A 20843-nucleotide genomic window follows, 5' to 3' on the forward strand; every position below is an offset into this window, starting at 1 on the left:
CACATTCACTAGGAATCGAACTTACTAATCCCAAAACACTATCATCGACCATCTTAATATCAAACCTACTCAAAATATCATCAGACAGACTAGACGTCGAATACACAGACGACAGATACGCAGGAAGTGCAAATTCCTCAACTTTCAGAATACCTAATCCACCTTGAGCTAACGGCAAGGTAGCCTGATCCCAAGAAAAATCTAACAGCCTAACATTAGCAATCGCCTCAAGCGTCGAACGAAAAACTTCATCTACCTCCTTCAAATAAGCATTCATAGAAAATGCCTTAAAGTATGCAACAAATAGTTAAACCTACAGCTTCCTAAAGATTTCCTAAAAACGCACAAAGCCGGATGGACATCCATCAACTTCAAACTCTCGCACATCACATCACCTTTATTTCTTCAATCTTAGAAGAACACATCCTCTCTAACTCTCAATATTGTTAAATATTCTCAAATAATAATCTTCAAATGAAAAATAAATGTATTAAATCTTACTGGAAGCAGGTTCGTGATTCATGAATGCTTTAAAAAAAATCCCGATTTTAATACCAAAATGCGTGATGATCGTTTCTAACTGCTGGATTAGAGATGAGCGGGAAGTGATTCTTTTACTCTGTACCCCTGGGCCAGTTAGGGAAAATGTATAGTCAATATTTATTTCTGATATCGGGGAGAACACGTGAGTAACTGATGCCCGCTAGCTTCTAATCTCGATAACGCTGTGGTGAATCGCGGTAGGGCGGTTTCCGGTCTGACTAAATAATAAACTATGAATCGACAGACCAATTTCTAATCGCGCAAAACAGCGGTAGAAGAGTGTGGGCATCAGTTATTCACGTGTTCTCCTCGATATCAGAAATAGATACCGGCCCTAAATTTTCCGAACTGGCCCAGGGGTATTAAAATCTGGATTTTTTTAAAGCATTCATGAAGCACGAACCTGAATCAACAGTTTTTTTTTTCATTTCAAGATTTTGACAATATTTGAGAATATTGAGAATATTTGAGATTATTTGAGAATATTGAGAATATTGAGAATTTGAGAATTTATTCTCAAATATTAGGCCCTGGATAGTATTTTTACACCCTACTTCATAGAATACTCGATTAAGTTAAACTTAATCCTAAACTTAAGTCACTTGGATTAAAACGAAAATGAGAAAGTGATTGTTGATTCCCAATTCGAGTCGAAATTTAGTAAAAAGCGAGATTTTACTTACCAGATGCAATCTCTGCATTTGGTATATCTTTGACCATTGTGGCATGCTCCCTGGAATCAAGTCCAGAAATGTAAGGTCCTACGTTCAAAATTCTAATTCCATAGTCTATTCACTTTGGCAGAACGGGGATAAAATCTTGCGAACTCTTAAAAGGTGATATTAATTTCGGAACAGTTTCTCCCTTCTAAAACAAACATCTTATCCGACAGACTGAAACAAAGTATGCAACTAAAACTTTGCTTGCAGAAAATCGAATGGAAAAATGTTCTGTTGAAGTTTTAAAGTGTTTCTCTGGGTTTTCACTGGGTGTTTCTCAAGCATCGCAGCAATGTAGGCATTGCGGTGGATACCATATTCTGCACGGTTTGAATTCGTCCAACCAGTTCATTTTCATAAAATGCCTGGCCATTATTATTAATTTGCTCACATATACCGAGTAGATCGTTAATTTCTTTAGAGTGAAAGAAAAATGAAGAAACAAGGTGGTTCCAGGAAAATAACGGCGATGGATAAACAGATTGAAATTTTGATAATTAATCTGCCTTCGCGAAAGCACATATTTGTTTGCTGATTCAATGAAAAGAATTAGAGAAAACCACATAACCTCCATCGAGAGCGTGTTAAAGGGAAAACAATTTCGACAGCTGCGGTTCGCCGGAATTTATTTGTAGTATTAAATTCAATGAAACGCTTCAAAAACGGAACTTACTGCTGGTAGCTGGTGCACTCCAGGCTTGATTCTGCTCATCGATATCGATCTCGTGAGCCAGTTAATCATTTCGGCTGCCCCAATAGTTTCCATTTTTTTTTACTGTACGGTTCAAATTCCGTTTCGCTAATGACTTTGTCAGTGGCAATGTTCTCTTCATTTTTAACGACAACAATAAACAATAAGCAAGTGAATTTTATTAATAGACCCATTGTTTTTGTTTATATGTGCTTGCTTGCATGTATGTGCCATCTATGATGATTTCGTTTTTTCTTTCGTTTCACTATTTATTGTGCTAGGCCCAAGGCGGCGCGTGGATGGCAGTACCTCCGCCCATATATTTACCTTGGCTAATATCAAGGTAAATATATGGGCGGTTTTTTTTCAAATGGTTGACTATGATTTACTTGTGTTGCACAAAAATGTTGTGCACTATCACAAAACAGATTTTGCCCTGATTTCTAACCAATTTAGTGTTTTTAAAGAAAGGGAGAGATGGCGTTTATATCGAACTTTCGTGCCACTGCCGCACATCTGATTCGGTTATATATGGCATATATTTACCTTGGTATTAGGTATCCATATCTGTGATAAAGTAAAATCTTTGGTCAGCAAAACCACAACGGTCAAGTTCTGTGCTTAGAGATTTTTATTCGACGTTTGAGTTCAGCAAGTGAAAGTTGTACGTAGAGAATTTATTCGTTTGTGAGTTATCTAACGACAACAATTTTGCGAATTTTATGTTTGATTGAACTATAGTGATTTTGCACACTTCGATTTTGATTTCGGCACTACAAAAACAGGGGCCAGTAATATACAAGTGAAAATCGTAAGTTTTCTATTGGGAAATAGTTCTCGTTTTCGTTTTTATCCTTCGTATGTACGTACTCGTACACTCACAGACTATAGATCAAATTCAATAAGTTTCGATTAACAATCCTACCGATGCGCTTGTCCCTTCTATGTAATGTTTCTAATCATTCATCACTCGCTTTTTTGATTGATGCTCCACTGCAAATTCTCGCAGAGAAACCGGCTGTTTTTGAGACGTCACTTTGTCGTTTCGATTGTATGTACCTATACTGTACGCAGATTAACATCAATTTATACGAAAATCGTTTGATCAATCCAAGTCATCCAAGTTTTGACAATACGAAAAACCATTTTGCTCGTCAATCTTAAGGATTTTCTGTGAGTCTTGTTCAGTTTTGTTGCATTTCGGATTATACGCTTATACGCTTATTTTCAAACAAAACCCAAAAGTATCTCCACACACATGCATCTAACCTACAAACAAAAACTTCCACTTGAAAGCTAAATTTCCTTCCATTTTTGTTTCGATTTTTTCAGCTAGCCAAAACATCATGAATAGAACGATCAATGATTTGCGCAAGGCTGGTAATGCAGCAGTGGAAGAGGAGAACTATGAAAAGGCCATCAAAGCCTACTCCGAAGCACTGTTGGTCACCAACATTGGTGTGGAGGAAAAGGGAGTGCTACATTCGAATCGGTCGCATGCGTATCTCATGTCTGCGACGAAGAACGGCGACGATAATGAGGCCAAACTTCAGTCAGCTTTACGAGATGCAAATGAAGTGATTATGGTTCGACCCAACTGGTGGAAGGGATACTATCGAGCTGGACTTGTGTACAAACATCGGAAGGAGTGGGATCAAGCGATAGAGCGCTTTGATGAGGCATTGTCGTTAAATAAGAAACTGGCGGACGTTCGGAAATGTCGAGATGAATGTCGCTTTGACAAATTGCAAGCGGAAATGAATGGTGATGTCATATCGCACGGATTTAAGGAAGAAATCGATAAAGTCAATGAAGTGTATGGAACGAAAATCGATGTTGAACACATCCTAAAAAACTACGAGAAGCAGTTGGAGTCTAAAAATCCGAATACTCGTGCACAAGGTTGCGTATTTTTCGGTGCCCGATATGTGAAAGGAATCGATGTTCCGCAAGATCTCGAAAAGGGAATTGGTCTTCTTCAGGAGGCTGTCAACATCGGTTCACCGGAAGCAATGGTTGAATTAGGAGTGTGTTACATGCAAGGAATGGGTGTTGAACGGAACATTAAGAAGGCGGTGGGCCTATTTGAGCAAGCAGCTAAAGCCGATCCGAAGAACGGGAATGCAATGGGTGGCGAATATGATGGCATTGCTCATGCTCAATTTCACATCGGTTTATGTTTAGAAAATGGTACCGGAAAAACGTTGGATCATTATCAAGCGCGTTGTTGGTACGAAAAGGCTTCCGAGAGAGGTCATGCTGGGGCAGCCAACAACTTAGCTATTTTGTATGCGAAAGGACTAGGCGGAGAAAAATGTTCAACGAGAGCTAAGCAATTCTTCAGATTGTCTGCTAGCAGAGGTAACTTAACTTTGCATTGTACAATGTATAGTAAAAGCGCAATCGAAGGATCACATTTTTCGCTTTAGGCAACTACACAGCAATGGAGTCCTTGGCATGGACATTTTTATGGGAGAAAGATGTGGAGCAAGCCGGAAGCTGGTATCTAAAGGCACTGGAATCGGGAAATGGACACTCGATTCAGAACAAAGATAAGTTTGATAAAGCCTTGGAGAAAGTTCGACTGTGGTTGGAAAAAGTTTCATCCGAAACTGACGCCAGTCCGGAAGATTTGGGAAAGCTCATTGAAACTATAGAAAGAGTCACCAATGACAAGCCAACTATATCGAAAATTGAGGAAGTCGCCGGCTCATCCGTTGGAAAATATTGGAACAATTTCGAAGAGATTAAAAAACGGGCGCAAAATGGCTATCCATTCGCAAAAAGGCTTCTTACGTCTATGAGCTACTTCGCCGATAGTGTTCATGGCTTCGATCAATTATCCGCTAAGAAAGTAAGCGCTGCCGACATCGGATTCACGCAAGATCAATGCATCAGTAATTTGGCCAACTGTTTACGTGTGACCGAAATTGTAGTCTTCTTCCACCCATCGGAATTGCCACGCCTGTTCAATCTTTGTGAGGCTAGGATAAGTAGCCGAAAGTCGGCACTAGATTTGGATGCAAGAGTTGTGCACTGCTTTCTGTTGTCTGTGTCGCAGAATTCCGAGTTCACTAGTTTTGCGCGAGTGTGCCTGCAAATGTATCCCGACGAGATATTCTTTTATAAGATGCAAGCTGCTGCGCTAGCTCTCCGGCAAAATTTCGAAGCGTCAATGAAAGTAACTGATGAGGCATTGCAAAAGTTTCCGAATGACGAATGTCTACTCTACTGTAAAGCCGGCGCAATGAAGATGATAGAGTCATGCGGTAAGGAGAAGGTAATTGCTGCATTCAAGGAGTTCATCAAACATGCTCCATTTGACGAGCGGATGATCCCAGAGGCCTACTATAACATGTCATTTTACGCATCTGATGATGAGCAAGACATCTATTATCAAAAGGGCATGGAAGCCGAACTTCAAATGCTGCCATGTTTGCTGCCATACCAATCCAAATCCAAGTCTTTGTTGGACGCATTAAATGCCTTCGGGAAAATGAGTAAATCTGGAGTGCCGAGATCAGCAACAACCAAGTCAACGGAACCAAACCTAAAGTCATCGGCAGCTGTGTCAAGTAATTTGCAAGTGACGAATCCTGCACGCGTTCAATGCGTCCAACGTCATCGAGAGACGCTGAAAAAAATGACGGAAATGATGAGCACCAAAAATTTTTGTGCCTCACTCCTGAGCATCACTCCGCAACACGAACAAAAACTTGCGACAAGTTCGGATGGCTTCAAGGCAATCACTCTACGAGACATGAATCCACATAAAGACACGGTGTACACGCAGCGTCTCATCAATCTTATGATCTGCGAAGATCCAATGTTCGGTTTGCTATCGGCTATTCACGTCGTTGTTCGCGACGACAATGACGACTGCATCAACTGTTCCTTCTACGACCTTGATCATTACAGCCAAACGGTCCGGCAAAATCTTGCCTTTGGATCAACGATCACGGTTCTAAATCCATACTATCGTTTGGCATCGGATGGTAGTGTCGCGTTGCGTGTGGATCACCCCAAGACGATTATCTACCGCGAATGTGGAAAAAACAATCCGGTCTGTCGGTATTGTTGGAAAGGAAATCCGCAGCATGCGTGTGGCAGCTGTAAACGAGTGAAGTATTGCAGTCGCAGTTGCCAGACGGATGACTGGAAAATTTTGAAACATAAAATGATTTGCGGTTTGAAATATTTTGGTGGCAAGTAAATTTGCGGTGGGCGGTTGTTATGTTATCGGCGTAACACGGCTTTTGTTGCACGCGTAAATATTTGTTGAAGAAAACTTTTCCTTTTAATTGATTTTTGGTTTTAATAAAAAGAATTTTCATGAAGTCAATTAAGTCACAGAGTTGTTTTTATCTCGATACGTTTTGCATCGGAAATTAAGATTTTGGAATTTGGGAAATATACTGTTACCTGCAACAGGACTTTTAGATGAGAAAAAAGATCACCTGGCGACAAATCATTATTGGCCACAAATCATTTTTTGCCGGTCTCAAGCACTGTCTTGCACGGCCTATTTTCAAGAAACTATTTTCTATAATTTCTTGAAATTTTCTCGAATTTCTATAAAGAAATTTTTGAGAAATTAACGAAAAATTCAAGAAATTAAAGAAAAATTAGAGAAACTTCGAGAAATTCAAGAAATTAATTTCTTGAAAATAGGCCCTGCTGTCTTGCCAGTCTCGTGATGATTAAAATTATTCCACTTTCGGGTGAATTTGGGTACAACTGGCGTTATATTTCGTTCAGTGTTTCAATGGGACTGATGGTCTCAAATTTGGAAAAGAGACAGAGAGTGAAATTGAATACCCATAAGAAACTTTAGTTGTTATCATATGTGAAGGGCAGTCAACTAAAGTCGTGACTTTGGTTCAGCTGTTTATCAACTGAACCACTCATCCATCCACAAGTGCTGATACGTCTTTACGTGTGTACAGAAACGTTTTAGATCTGACATCCTCCTGTGTCCGCAAAAATATATGGAAAAAATTATAAATATGTACTGAACGTGCGCGTAGGTACTTTGTGGATGTATCCTGCGGATGGCCCCTAAGAGACTTATCTCAAATAAAATGAAAGAAGCTCAACGCCTGAATAATAACTTAATAGCAGTAGTTCAGACCTATTGCATAGGAATATTACTACACCAGGGAAGGACGTTGATATTTCGTATCCAGGGGCTAAAGCCCTCGGACACTTTTACTCATCGTGAAACGAAATAATTCCTTCACTGGTTTAGTAAGATGTTTTCCTTTACGAAGGAGGGAAATTTCCGTGTCCCTATTATAGGAAAATTTTAAAAACGGCAAGAACCAGCAAGAACACGGGTGTGTGAACTAATAGTAGATTACGAACTGGTTTGGTGGACATTTATATTTTGACGAGTGTGGTGTTTGCATCTCTGAGTTGAAGGCGAGGGATGTAACCACACTCGTTAAAAAAAAAACAATTTTCAGTAGTTTGTTTTACTCGCTAAAACCACCGTAATAGTACATTACTATGCAAGGGAAGTAAAGTGATATCTCGTATCCAGATGAGAAAAAGTATCCGAGGGCGGCAGCCCGAGGTACTTTTACTCATCGTGATACGAGATATCACTTTATTTTCCGTGTGTAGTACGACGTTTTACTATGCGAGTGATGTAAAGGTTATTGCCTATACATGTAATAGCCTTGTTACATGCACCAGCATAGTAAATGAGTTTTAACGGTAGTGCCCCATGGAAAACTAGTTTTCGATGGGGTGAACGAGTAAAAAGTTTTTCACTCCACCAACTAAGTTACTTAGTGAGATATTTGCAAGAGCTGCATTAGCCAATGTATGAATATTGTTCAAATATATCACAAAATGCCGAGGGCCGGTGGGAAAGTACTCCTGTTGACTGTATGTTCAATACAATTGTCCAATAGGGCACAACACACCGTCAACGGGTCAAAGTCTACTGCCGTTTCTGTGCGTTTGATGCGGCAGCCGAAATTGTTTATGAAGAGTTCGTTCGGATCGAATTTATTCATTGTGGCTTATGACAAACTTAGCTTATTTGCGGTGATATTTTTCAATGGAAGTGTAATTACCATTGAATCTTCGATGACCGTCACTATTCTTTTGTTACCCACATTTTTCGGTATTTTTTGGTGTAAGACCCTGACTTTCAGTCAAGGGCATTATACCAAATTCTGGTTTAGCTGTTGGATCAATTTTTTTCGTGTGGAAATCTGATGTGCTAAATCAATGTTTCCGAATTTAAATTTAAAATTCTGAAGGCAATGAGGGATTCTTTTGAAAGACAGCCTAACGAAATCGGACGCATTTTCTAGTGGAATATTTTATAAGTATTTAGAAAGGACTTCAACCCTAGCAACCAAAACCACTTTCAAAAAAAAACTTCAAAGCTTGTGCGGCTAGCGAGAGGTTGTCAAGGGTCGTGTGGGACGTCATTAGAGAGGTAATCAGATGTACTATTGAGCCGAGTAGAGACTTATCGGGTTTAAAATTCATACACACTGAAATATGTGGAGTTGAAGTTTTCAACCGAAGACTTACACTGTTCGTACTGAAATTTCTCGAGGTACACAAAACGTGCATGGTCGTGTGGGGTATCATTTGAAATTGAAAGGTAATTTTATGTGCATTTGGGCCAAATAGGGTCTTATGTCATTTGGATGCATCTACGATGAAATAGAAGTTGAAATGTTTAAGTGCCTATATTTCATCGTAGATACATCCAAACCACATAAGACCCTATTTGACCCAAAAGCACATAAAATTACCTTTCAAATGATACCCCACCCGACCATGTACGTTTCGTGTACCTCGTCTTCGGTTGAAAACTTAATCTGTACATATTTCAGTGTGAAAGATTTTTAAACCAAATAAGTCAGTATTCGGCTCAATTTTACATGTGATTACCTTTCTAATCGTACCCCACACGACACTGTACGGCTAGTGTAACTGGAGAAATTTTTGTAAGAAAAGTGCAAGTTTTCGGTTTATGATCACCTTTCAACAGCCAAACAAGCTTCGAAGAATTTTTTTGAAAGTGATTTTAAATTCTATGGTCGAAAGTGGTCCGGAGTGGTTAACAAAAGAAGCATCGGACGTTTCGCTTAAAACGTCACCAAATTTTAAAATTTACAATCGCCAAAGTTTAATCAAAAGATGCATCAATGAAGGATTGAAGCGATTGAAGGTTAGGCCTGTTCATTTTAGAGAAATAGTTTAAAAAAATACTTTAGATCTGGGGAGCTAAGCATTTGTTCAAATGTACGAATGCGTTGGTTAGAAGAGTAAAAAAGATATACACCATCATTCTCCTCTCTTCTAACCAACGCTTTCGTACATTTGAACAAATGCTTCGCCCCCCAGATCTAAAGTATTTTTTTAAATTCAAAAAAAAACATAGCTAACGCCGACCCGTACGAAACACCTATTCGTATCAAAAGCCTTTAATGTGAAACTCTTCATTTCTCTTACTTCATTTTCTTCTCTGCTGAAAAACTATTTTCCCTTTAAAATCACTTACATTATCCACTCTTTGCCTTGTTATCATATACAACTAAATTGCCGGAGGCAATATAGACAGCCCCGTACGAAGACAAATTTCATAAATTCCTATTTAAACAGCAAAAAACCGCTATATTTAACTATATTTCACTATAAATAAACATTTCACAGATAAATATATGCTATTATATAGCTCTATATGCCTGTATATAGCTCAATATAGCTGTATATAGGTATATATAGATGTCCGTATATGGAATCCCTGAAACCCCACACACATAACAAATTATTTCCATGTTAACAGAAACTCTCTAAGTATCATTTTTCCCAAGATATTTCTATTTTACTAAAATCCAATATGGCCGCCGGCAGCCATTTTGTTAGGAGACCGGAAATAGTACCGACGCTTTACATTCGTTAATACCTTTCAAACAAAAAAAAATTCATGAAATTCGGTCAAAATTTACTCGAGATATTGTCAAAATATACCACGTTCACTGTACTTCCGAGTAGCCAGATAAGAGCTCACTCCAAGAGACCTAGCTCACGCTCCGGAGAACATAATTTCATAAAAAAAATTTTCCCTGATTGGTACGGTCAATACCTATCTAATAAAGCTAAAACAGACGAAATATGTTCAAATGTGGCCGACCTACAAGCAAAAACTGCTTGCCGCCCTGTGCCTGTTCCACACCAAGGGGTCTAACTCACGAGTCGGTCATCCGATTTCCATAAACTTTTTTTTTGTCGATCGGTATTGTAAATACCTTTTATTTGACGTATCACTTACAAGTTTAACGTTTAAATGTCTGGAGATATCTTCGAAAAACCGTAAAGCACTTATTGGGCCACAGCTCGGGAGGGGTCGATCCAAAATCACTCATCTTCGAACTTAGCCTGTCTTTTGACATTACCAAACGGGAAAAAAAAAGAATTTTCAAAATCGGATGCGTTTTACTCAAGTTATCGTGCAGACAGACAGACGGACAGACGGACATTTTTTTTCGCGGATTTGGCATCTCTAGACAACCACAATAGGTTTCCCGTTACTCAGGGAGTCCAATTCGACGTGTTACAAACGTATGCGTAAACCTATAAGACCCCAGTACTTCGTACGGGTCTAAATACGGGTCCAATATTTTAGCCTTCAGGACCAGATAAACACCATTCCAGATGAATTTGAGACTATTTCCCTAAAATGAACAGGCCTATTGAAGGTATTCTGTAAGTAAAAAGGTCGCATACGGATTTCCATTATCATGCCAAATGCTGTTGTATTATGAATGCTTTTGCTGCATAAATCTGATGTCAAGCTTAGTAAGCAAGAACTAAACGCCTGAATACTAACCTTCCGGGAAATTCGTTCCTCGCATGATGACAATTCAGTTAATCAGCAAAACAATTTTGTGTTAATGCAATAATATCAGTTGGACTGCATCAAATAATTTATTTAATTCACATTCTTTTTTTACAAATTCATTTAACTTACGTCAATTTATCCAATGTACCCGGTAAAACAGCGAAAAACGAAATTTTAATTTTTAGCTAAAACAACAAATTAAAGAGTAAAAAACATTGAATTTTAGATTGGGTTTTACATTTTTAAAAGTTGTAACGCATATCGCTCGATTTCTAATCGGTAATAATAATTCGCTATAATCGGTCACACTTTTGCTAAGTTGACTTTGTAAAGTAAAAAAAGGTCGCCAAAAAATCGCAACACAACGAAAATTGGTCTCTGCTTGTACAGCCAAATAAAATCAAAAAAAAAATAAATTAAAATGAAAGAAGAAAAAAATATAAGAGGATTCGTAACCTAAACTCACTAAATTAAAAAGAAAAATAAATTTCGAATTTCCAAACAAACTCATCGACCAAACTTAGTTGGTAACTAAAATCGATGCTATCTTTGCCTTATAATATATTTGAATTTATCTATGCGAAAACAGCCGATCGTTTATCACGATTTTTGCTGCGTGAAAGTGTTCGTGCCTTAAAAGCGGCTGCATTAATCAAGCGCCGTTCCAATTTCTTTTGCTTGAAACCAGCCATTCCATTCGCCTGAATCAATTTGGAGCCAAGTTGAAGAATATCGCGCAGAAAATCGTTTTCTCTCAAATGAGATGTCATACCCGGGCCCATGATCGCACATAGCGCTGTGTATTGATGATGAATAGCCCATGTGTCCAGCTCTAATGATTCAGTACCGAAACGAATTGTAATTTCTGGCTGAGTATCATCCTTTGGTGATGAGAAGAAAAGAAAATTGTCAACATTGTCTCACCGCTAAATTTATCATTTTCAACGAAGTTACTCACTTCCAAATATCGGAGAACATCTCTGAATGTAGCACGTTGAGTTTTACGATCGCGTTTGGCACGGAATTTCTTTGAGTCTGTGGCTAAAAGTTTCGTAGCGTCGATCAGTTCGGGCAAATACGATTCGAGGAAGTCGTCTTCGTGACCACGACCACACTCCAGTACAAGAGCGATTACTTCACCGGTTGCCATTCGAACTTCCAAATGAGGAGACTGCAGCATTCCAATCAAATTGCTGATCGATCTGTAAAATTTATCAATTTTTTTTTAGAAAAGGCTAGTTTTCTACAGCTAATCGGTAAATACGACAAGTATTAGCAATTAGTTCTCCTGATATGTCACGTGAGTCAAATCAATTAAAAAATTTTGTTTTAAAGAATAGCTCAAATGACATGCTTTACGGTTTATATTGTGACATGCTTGCTATTCGCAAATGCTTGAAACGCTCATTTCACTTACGGTGCCAATGAATTGGTAGACATCAATGAACAGAAATCTCCTGATGGAATCAGTGTCAACAATAATCCCCATGCGCTCAAAGCAGCTGCATGTAGAGCACCAGCATCAGCAGCAACCGTACTGGGTGTCTTATCTCCTTTTAAGTAGCTGCCACTGAAAATTGCCTCAAGCTGTTGCATCAATGCGATAACATCGCCAATATCGTCACCGCCCAAGAAATTCAACAAAGCCAAAGCCGAAACACATTTTGCTCTGGCATCGAATGTGTTCGCTTTGTTTTGCGCAGTCGCCAACAACAATATTCCGATGCTTTTCGCAATTTCTTCGTCGCCACCCAATTGCATGATGAGTAACGGTGCCAAATGAGCAGCCAACGCTTGTTCATTACCCTTACCACGACGAATCGATTTTTCAATGATGTCCATGATGGTGACTTTACGGTCGTCAATAAAATCGGGCAAAAATCTGTGCATCATTGTGTCGCACATCGCCTGCAAAGCAGTCACACGCGTCTGAGCTGATTTCTCTGTCGCATTTTCGATCGCTTGCACCAGCTTTTCCTCGTATTTTTCCGTTGCGCTGAAGGCAGCATCCTCTGATTCATCGTCAACGGAACCATTGTTGTCCGAACGCATTGAATAGACGCTAGTGTTGTCATTTAGGGACTCATCATCGGAATTTGAATCGGCCGCTTGCCCTGGAACGTAAGAAAATGGTTCAATTTATGTGAATAAATCAAGAAACAGGTCAAGAGGATCTGTAGTACGTTCGTTCGATACGAAGTTGAATACAAATTTGAAGGAAATAAAGCGAATACGATATTTACATCGTACAGCCAGTGGCATTACACACACAAGCAGTGAATGAAACGAAGTGCTTGTGTAACACAGTCTGTAAGTCATGAACAAGAAGCGAAATGAAAACATTGCATTGTTTTCATGTAAGTTCCACTTACCTACATTCTCTCTCACCATTCATTTCCGATTATAACACACACTGCCTTCATAAAGCATGGCAAACAATATATAATTTTCAACATTATGGTACATCAATATAACGTTGGATATATTCACCATAATGTAATGCCTCTAAGTCGCAAACGATTCATGTGTAAGAAGAAACTTTCACGTTATTCAATACCCGCCCAGTAGAATAAGATTGTGCACATTCCACAACTATTACCGATGATAAGACTATGGCACATCTACACAAGTATTCATCGCTAACTATACAAACGAGTCTTATGAAAACGTCCTTGCCACCATAAAATCTAGTTTATCTTAGTCATGAAATCGTATAAAATTTGTTACTTTTCTATTCGTACATTATGTGATAAAACAAAATCCATTGGTATGTAGGAGTGCGTTGTTGAGTGGGGGACGAACTGTATTGAAAGTCGATTTGAAATTCGTTTCGAACTATTTTCATACCAAAGAATCCAAGAGCTTGCAAAAAAACTGTACATGTAGAAGTCGTGTAAGAGGAAATTGTTATGAAAGTAAAATCGCTGATCACATAATACAATGATAATGCTGATCATAATTACGAACGTTTTTAGGATTCAATGTTTTACAATCATGTGCTCTGGTTGTTGTAGCTATACTTGGTTTATCATGGGAACAGGTCTGCTGTCATATTATGTGTTTTTGTTCTTATGAATCAGGTAGAAAACAACAGTGAAAGGGATTTATAGTGTCTTTTTCTCGCTTACCGGGCGATTACTGGGTTGGTTGTGCTGACAAAATATTCATGTAAAAAGCAATCGCCCAAAACCACTTACAGTGGAGGTGTGACGCAAGTCCTGTTATCCACTTACAAAAGAACTGATATCGGTGTAGGTGACGCTTACAGGTTCGACACGCAAAAAGGTATGCGTCACAAATAACAGCTGATGAGGAAAGTACGCGAAAGTTTTATCAACAAAAATTTACCAGAAAAATTTTAGGAAGAAAATTATAATAAAAAAGTTTGCGTCAAAAAGTGGCAGATGATTCGGCTTTCTTCCGTTTGAATTCCATTTTTAGGAATATATTTCACAATCTTTAAAATTTTCCTTCCTCAACATCTGCCACTTGTGACGCAAACTTTTTTTATTATAATTTTCTTCCTAAAATTTTTATGGTAAATTTTTGTTGATAAAACTTTCGCGTACTTTCCTCATCAGCTGCCATTTGTGACGCATACCTTTTTGCGTGTCGAACCTGTAAGCGTCACCTACACCGATATCAGTTCTTTTGTAAGTGGATAACAGGACTTGCGTCACACCCCCACTGTAAGTGGTTTTGGGCGATATCAGCTCTTTTGTAAGTTGTGCTTTTTTAGAATTTGGTCGCAGATAATAGACAATCATATTGTGCAGTTTGAACGAAAATATTCTTCTTACATAATTGTATAACTTTCTCTTTGATAAAAATAGAAAATTTGACGAAAATCGAAAATTTGACGCACTTAAAACGCTCATAGCTCCCAAATAGACGACTTTTTAGGAAAACCATGAAACACGTATCGACTAGAATCTAAAACTCTATAACTTTGTCTTTTACACGAGGTTTCTATCTGCAGTATTTTCCGAGTTAAGGCTGACATAGCTCGCACTTAAAACGCTCATAGCTCCCAAATAGACGACTTTTTAGGAAAACCATGAAACTTGTATCGACTAGAATCTAAAACTCTATAATTTTGTCTTTTACACGAGGTTTCTATCTGCCGTATTTTCCGAGTTATGGCTGACATAGCTAGCACTTAAAACGCTCATAGCTCCCAAATAGACGACTTTTTAGGAAAACCATGAAACACGTCAAATGAAATCTGAAACTCTATAAATTTGTCTTTTAAACGAACTTTCTATCTGCCATATTTTCCGAGTTATAGGTCCCATAGCTCAATAGGTTAACACGCTCATAGCTCCGAAATTATAAGCTTTTATAAAAATGCCTTCAAATTAGTTTCTTAGAATTACGTCCTTAACATACCCTGAAAATTTCAGCCAAATTCACCGGCAAATTCAAAAGTTTCGTTGTAACAAAGTAACAAAGTAACAAAGGTTGGTAAAATTCATCAATTTCAACATGAAGAAAATTAATTTCTTCATACCAATTTCTGCAAATTTCCAAGTTTTGAAATGTAATATCTCGGCCAAATCTTAACCTTATGAGGCGTGTGATAGCTCGTTGAACTCGTATGGACGCCCAGATTACGAATAAAATACTTTGGGGGTAGTAGGAGCAAAGAGGAAAAGTCAAAAAGTTCGTGTATATGTTCCTCAGTCCTGCGGAAAAATTTTTGTAAAATTTTTCAGTGTGAACGGACTTGCGTCACGGCCCTTCACTAACGTAGGGCCATGATATTACTAGCTTGTTAAACGAATTAGTAATGCGAGAAAGAGACACTATTAGCAATGGGACTATTATGTTGCCGGTTATTGCGACTCGTCAACTTTAGGCACACCGGAGAGTGCTAATGGAGTCGAGGTATTCCAAATAAATTTCTAAAAATTTGACTTTCGATTTTTATAAATTTATTTGGAGGTATTCCTCGACTCCCTAAGCACTTTTCGAGCATTATCCGCAATGTGTTAATTAATTACATTCTTATTACTTTGCGGATAGTATTTTAATAGGCAAAAAGTACTAGATTTTTATTAGATGAATTCGTTCCAATCATTTTAACATTCTTCTTTTTAGTGTGAAAGATTTATGAAATCAAATTGCCTTTCACTGACAAAAAAGAGTTGAAAATTCAGTTGTCTCCAGGTAATCTACAATAGCTGCCACAGCTGTGGTGCCTCATGCAGCTGTGGCAGATAATGTACATTAACTGAAGACAAAGTTACCTGCTACATGTAAGATTTTCAACTCTTTTTTGTCAGTGTTGACTAAAGCTTCGAAATGTTCCCATTTTTCAGAACCAAGTCAACAAAAATGTGCCTTTGAATTGTTCGTTTTCCTAAACCATCTAAACAAACACCACCAGAACCTTGCATATTTGAGCAAATTGTTTACAGCTGATTACTCATCAGACTTCGTTTTCATTTATTTCCGTCAGACATTACACGTTTGTCACATCTGCGTCAGTGGACTCGTTGACATACGTTTTCCGATCGATTCGATCATAATTTCACGCACTATTTTTGTTGACAATTTACTCTTCTATTTTATCAATGTTGTTGATTAAAAATCCATATTGTAGTCTGTACCATATCCGTGCACCGTGTCATATTGTAGACGAATGTAAAAGTCTCACAAGAGTCAAGGTGAGTTAGTATTCATGTGATAGGGTTAAACTTCAAGTAGGTACTTCTAACATCTTAAAAATGTCATTCGTTTTCAAAGTGGTAGGTATTAAGTACAATAACATCAAGAATATATTGTTAAAAACTGACGATCAGGGCAACAACGTAGCGATATTTTTTATCACCATAGGGCACAAAGGTCTAAAAAATTCGAGTGATAAGTACGTAATAGCTGTTTCGTTTCACCTTAAGTGCAAATTCGATTGATAACAATGCAAAGAATTACATAAAACAACGGCGTATTACAGACAATTCACACCTTTTACTAAATGCGTTTTATGGTTAGAAAATGTCACTTTTTATTGATGATATGCAATAGCTAATAATTGGCATGAAGATATCAGGAGTGCAAGAGTATTAAAGTCTTTACTCAAACACATAAAAAATTAACTTCTTGTGAGTTTGCCGTCCTCGGCTTTGCCTCGGATCGGTAAACGTCACACAAGAATTTCAGTTGTCATGATTTGTCCCAGAGTGAAAATATTAATTTCATGTCGTCCTCCCATCAAGCAACCAAACTCAAACAATTACAGTTCTAAAAATAATGACAATCGTTCACCGAGCTCACGTCGTTGAACCACAAAAATTCCATTGAAAATTGTAGCGCCTTTCGTCTGATAAAAAGACAGATTCAAAAATTTGAAAATCAAACGTTGTGGATCGTTATAACGACTGGAACGAACTCCATGATCGAAATAAGAATTCCACTTTCTCAGCTAATTACACAAATGTACTTGAAATTGATACACTGAAGTAGTGGCAAAATGACAATAGCAACAAAATGATTTTACACGACAAACAAGAGACGAACTTGTACAGCTGAACAAATAACAGTCACAGAGAATGTACAAATGTAACTCACGCTTACGTCAAAATTCACGTGGAAATTTTATTTTAATTTTCCTGTCTTGTGAGTTAAAAAACAAATTCTGTGCACATTACATACGTCTATTGGCAAATTCTATCTACGTATTTAACATTCTGCTGATAACGTACTTCAACACATGTGAGCGGTTTATACTGCTCAATTAGACCTGTTTGTGTTTACTGTAAAGTAAATGCCAATTTTGCACCGTACACAATAATAAAATACGAGACCAACCAAAAAATAAACCTGAATAAAGTTGAAGGTCGCATTTATATATTGGAAAATATGAATTTATGCGGCTGTATGATAAACGGAGTCGTCACCACAAGATGTAGACGAATTCGGTTTTTGTGATTCGAATTTATATTTTGCCCAATAGATAGATTGTAGCCACACAGAGTTCGTCGATGTGGCATATATTTTCCATCAAAATGTTATAAACGGAACACTTGTCCGCATCGACAATGAAAATATAAAGCGCCATTACCATCGGCACGACACAAATTATTTTATTGTTTTATTATTATCATGGAAGTAATAGATGCAATTAGACAAGGAAGCAGATTCTATAATTTAATCAAATCAAACAAGAACGATGCAAAACGTGAAGGCCATGAAAACACGTATAAAATATTTTGTTAGAATGGCACAGTGGAATACGTATGTATCAACATTCTCACCCGATTTCTGTAACAGTAGGTGAAGAAAACATTTTATGGATTTCTATCATTGATAAGATTGGTCTAATTCAAGTGATAAGAAGATGTGAAGAGTTCGTTTGTAGAGTCAACTCGAAAAGATAATTGTTTGTATTGGGACCTTGAATTACAACAAAGAAATACAGTGGGCGACATCGTAGATATATGCGATACAAAAGAGTACAAAAGAGAACTGTTCGTATAGTAACAGTAATGTTCTTTAATTAGGGGAATTTCCCTGGGAAAATCCGAGTATAGTTGAAATAAGGTAATCTACCCGGTAGTAATACCCAATGAAACAAAATCTCTGAAACATTGAATAGATATCTCAATTTAAGAGAATCTTAGGCACAGTTAACTACATCAAGTGTTTAACGATGGAAAAATACCAAGCGGTTAATTTACATTTGTTTGATAGAATATGACTCATTTATTGGGCACCTCACTCGCTCTGCGAGCAGACCTGAATGTGATCGGAAAATTATAAACTCTACCAGACCACAGTCTTTCAAAACAAAAACAAATTTTTTAAGAGAAACCGTAACATTAAATTTCACATTATGATGAAAATTGAACATAAACATGAGAACGCCGGATGATGACTCAAAGTACGTATAAACAACATTTACGACACGAATATTTATAATGTTGAAATGCAATTACAACGTTGGCGGCATATACATAGAGAGAGGTTTCGATTGAGAGTTGAAATCGTTCAAGTGGACAACAAAATATTGTTTTTGTGTTGAATCATCCAATTCCTGCCGTCATGAAAACTGAATATTTGAGAAAATGTTTCTCAGAAAAGTAGGTTGCTAACTAAATAGGAAAACTTAATGAAGTTGAATTTGGAATGAATTATCGTCGTACTCGAGTCAGACAGCAATTGATTTATTTTTGGTGAGACTATCAGGCTACGAGTATGAAATATGGAATTAGAATTTGACAAACCTACTCTGCCATTGTAAATTCCATTTATCTAATTACCACGACATGTTTACGAGACCTCAAAATCGTATAATCTGTTTAAGTCTTTATAATCAAATAGAACGACAATGACCTTTCGTATATTTACAGTATTTCTTAAGAATAAAACTAGACGACGCGACGCAAAATTGATTTTTCTTTGAAATGACAATTACACTTGAATTTTACGTATACATTTTTATGAACACATTTGTTTGATGCACGTACTCGTTGTATAGCTAAATATATATAAGGAATGTAATCAATGACAAACAATTGATTCATTAAAATTCACGTCTCAATTATAGTTACATAATTCGGTGGACTACGGACTAGTGCTTTTGTTACGTATTGAGCCACAATTTACAGACTTTTTACATGAATATTTCGAGTGATTTGACTAAACGTCGTTGTAATTATTGGACTTTCATTTCAATTCATTTTTTTCTTTCAAGAAAATATCAACATTCATGCCGAGACAGACTATAATAAAGCATCCAAAACTTTGCAAAAAAAATATTTACGAACACATTCATCAGCACTCATACACATACATAATCGCCATTTATTTATCAGAGAAAAAAATCACATGGAAATGTGGAGAAATGTGCTTCGTCAAATGCTACATGAATTTGGCTCTAATTACGAAATATGAGTAAATACTTTTAGGAATGACTTACCTCTTCCGCCCTTCTTCCTGGTTTTAGGCATTTTTAAATGATGCTTATCAATTCCTTATCGTGGTGAAATATTTGACTTGAATAAAATCACAGGAATTTTTAATTTTTGCTGATTTACAAGCAGCGAACACACGAAAAATTTTATTTTTGGTTGCTTAGTTGTAACAATTTTCTTAATATTTTTCACGCTTACACTTAAGCTGTGATCTTGAACACTTTAATTTTTTGCTTCTTTTTTTTTAAATAGAAAGGGAAGAAATTAAAAAACTAAATCGCCTTCGATCAAGAATTTCTTATTCCTTTTATATGATTTATTGTTTTGAAAGTGCATAAATTTCTCACTCGTATACTATACACGGATTTTTTATTAGATTTAAGATGATTTTTCAGAACAAATTGCATATTTCACTCAGTTCCAGAACGGCATCCACAATGAACTGAATTCGTGAAATCTTTTTCGTGTCTGCAGAACGACGAGAACGACTTTGAAATTTTCATGTGAAGTTTGAAGGCGCGCACGGTTATCATGACAGCAGACGCGCTGAAACATTCGATTTGTCAGGTTTGTGGATCTGCTTTTGACACGCCTGTCCATGAAAGTGAACGAGCACAAAATTCGGCAGTTTTTTTTTTTTCATTTTGGTGGGATATTTGTAAGATTCGCCAGAGTATGAAAAAAACATAAAAGAATGTTTTGAAAGAACAGGCTAGGACACTCAAAACGTTCTATTCCAATTTCGTTGAGGAGCCACAAGATTTGTAAGGCAAGGCAAGTTATAGACTATTATGATCAGGGCGAGAAAACGGAAGACTGGTTAATTATAACTTGCGTTGGGGTACTTGTCAACGTACTTGCTTCTCTTTCAACAGTTTATTATACACTAAAAAAAAAGTTTTTTCGACAATTGCTGTGTGCCGGATATTGTAACTGTATGCCTTATAATATAGGTAAGAGATCCATAATATTATGGCAACTGAGCCCATATTTGCTTGATATGGTTAATGTGCCCATAATATAAGCTGTATATCCATAATATAAACTAGAAACACATATTATCGGTACATTACGCATAATATAGCTGTATGCTTTATTATGAG

General features: G+C 37.2%; 2 protein-coding genes across 4 annotated transcripts; one reads left to right on the forward strand and one right to left on the reverse strand.

Annotated features, from left to right (window-relative positions):
• Window positions 1-2497: 2497 nt before the first annotated feature.
• Window positions 2498-6289, forward strand: LOC119077107. Of its 2 annotated transcripts, none has more exons than XM_037184266.1 (3): window positions 2498-2764; window positions 3286-4314; window positions 4383-6289. In XM_037184266.1, exons 2-3 carry the CDS (start codon window positions 3300-3302, stop codon window positions 6164-6166), a joined length of 2799 nt encoding a protein of 932 aa, XP_037040161.1. In that variant the 5' UTR covers window positions 2498-2764; window positions 3286-3299; the 3' UTR covers window positions 6167-6289. The 2 variants fall into 2 exon arrangements, with proteins under 2 accessions (XP_037040161.1, XP_037040162.1); XM_037184267.1 differs by lacking the exon at window positions 2498-2764 and adding an exon at window positions 3018-3126.
• Window positions 6290-10872: 4583 nt separating this feature from the next.
• LOC119077111 (interferon-related developmental regulator 2) lies at window positions 10873-20280 on the reverse strand. Of its 2 annotated transcripts, none has more exons than XM_037184280.1 (4): window positions 19746-20280; window positions 12243-12939; window positions 11784-12027; window positions 10873-11706 (listed from the first exon to the last, which is right to left on the reverse strand). In XM_037184280.1, the coding sequence occupies exons 1-4, from the start codon at window positions 19774-19776 to the stop codon at window positions 11401-11403; spliced, it is 1278 nt and encodes a 425-aa protein (XP_037040175.1). In that variant the 5' UTR covers window positions 19777-20280; the 3' UTR covers window positions 10873-11400. The 2 variants fall into 2 exon arrangements, with proteins under 2 accessions (XP_037040175.1, XP_037040174.1); XM_037184279.1 differs by lacking the exon at window positions 19746-20280 and adding an exon at window positions 13009-13102.
• Between the last annotated feature and the right edge of the window lie 563 nt (window positions 20281-20843).

This window comes from Bradysia coprophila, unplaced genomic scaffold (assembly GCF_014529535.1).
Source record: "Bradysia coprophila strain Holo2 unplaced genomic scaffold, BU_Bcop_v1 contig_232, whole genome shotgun sequence".
Taxonomy (NCBI): Eukaryota; Metazoa; Arthropoda; class Insecta; order Diptera; family Sciaridae; genus Bradysia; species Bradysia coprophila.

What these genes read in the sequence shown, in the direction of transcription:
- LOC119077107 (XM_037184266.1), top strand. Translation starts at nt 3,300, where the DNA reads ATGAATAGAACGATCAATGATTTGCGCAAGGCTGGTAATGCAGCAGTG. An exon ending in CAGATTGTCTGCTAGCAGAG is followed by an intron (nt 4,315 to 4,382) that starts GTAACTTAACTT and finishes TTTTCGCTTTAG; the next exon opens with GCAACTACACAGCAATGGAG.
- LOC119077111 (XM_037184279.1), bottom strand. Translation starts at nt 13,087, where the DNA reads ATGCCACTGGCTGTACGATGTAAATATCGTATTCGCTTTATTTCCTTC. An exon ending in CAACTTCGTATCGAACGAAC is followed by an intron (nt 12,940 to 13,008) that starts GTACTACAGATC and finishes CTTACGTTCCAG; the next exon opens with GGCAAGCGGCCGATTCAAAT. An exon ending in TCTACCAATTCATTGGCACC is followed by an intron (nt 12,028 to 12,242) that starts GTAAGTGAAATG and finishes TAAATTTTACAG; the next exon opens with ATCGATCAGCAATTTGATTG.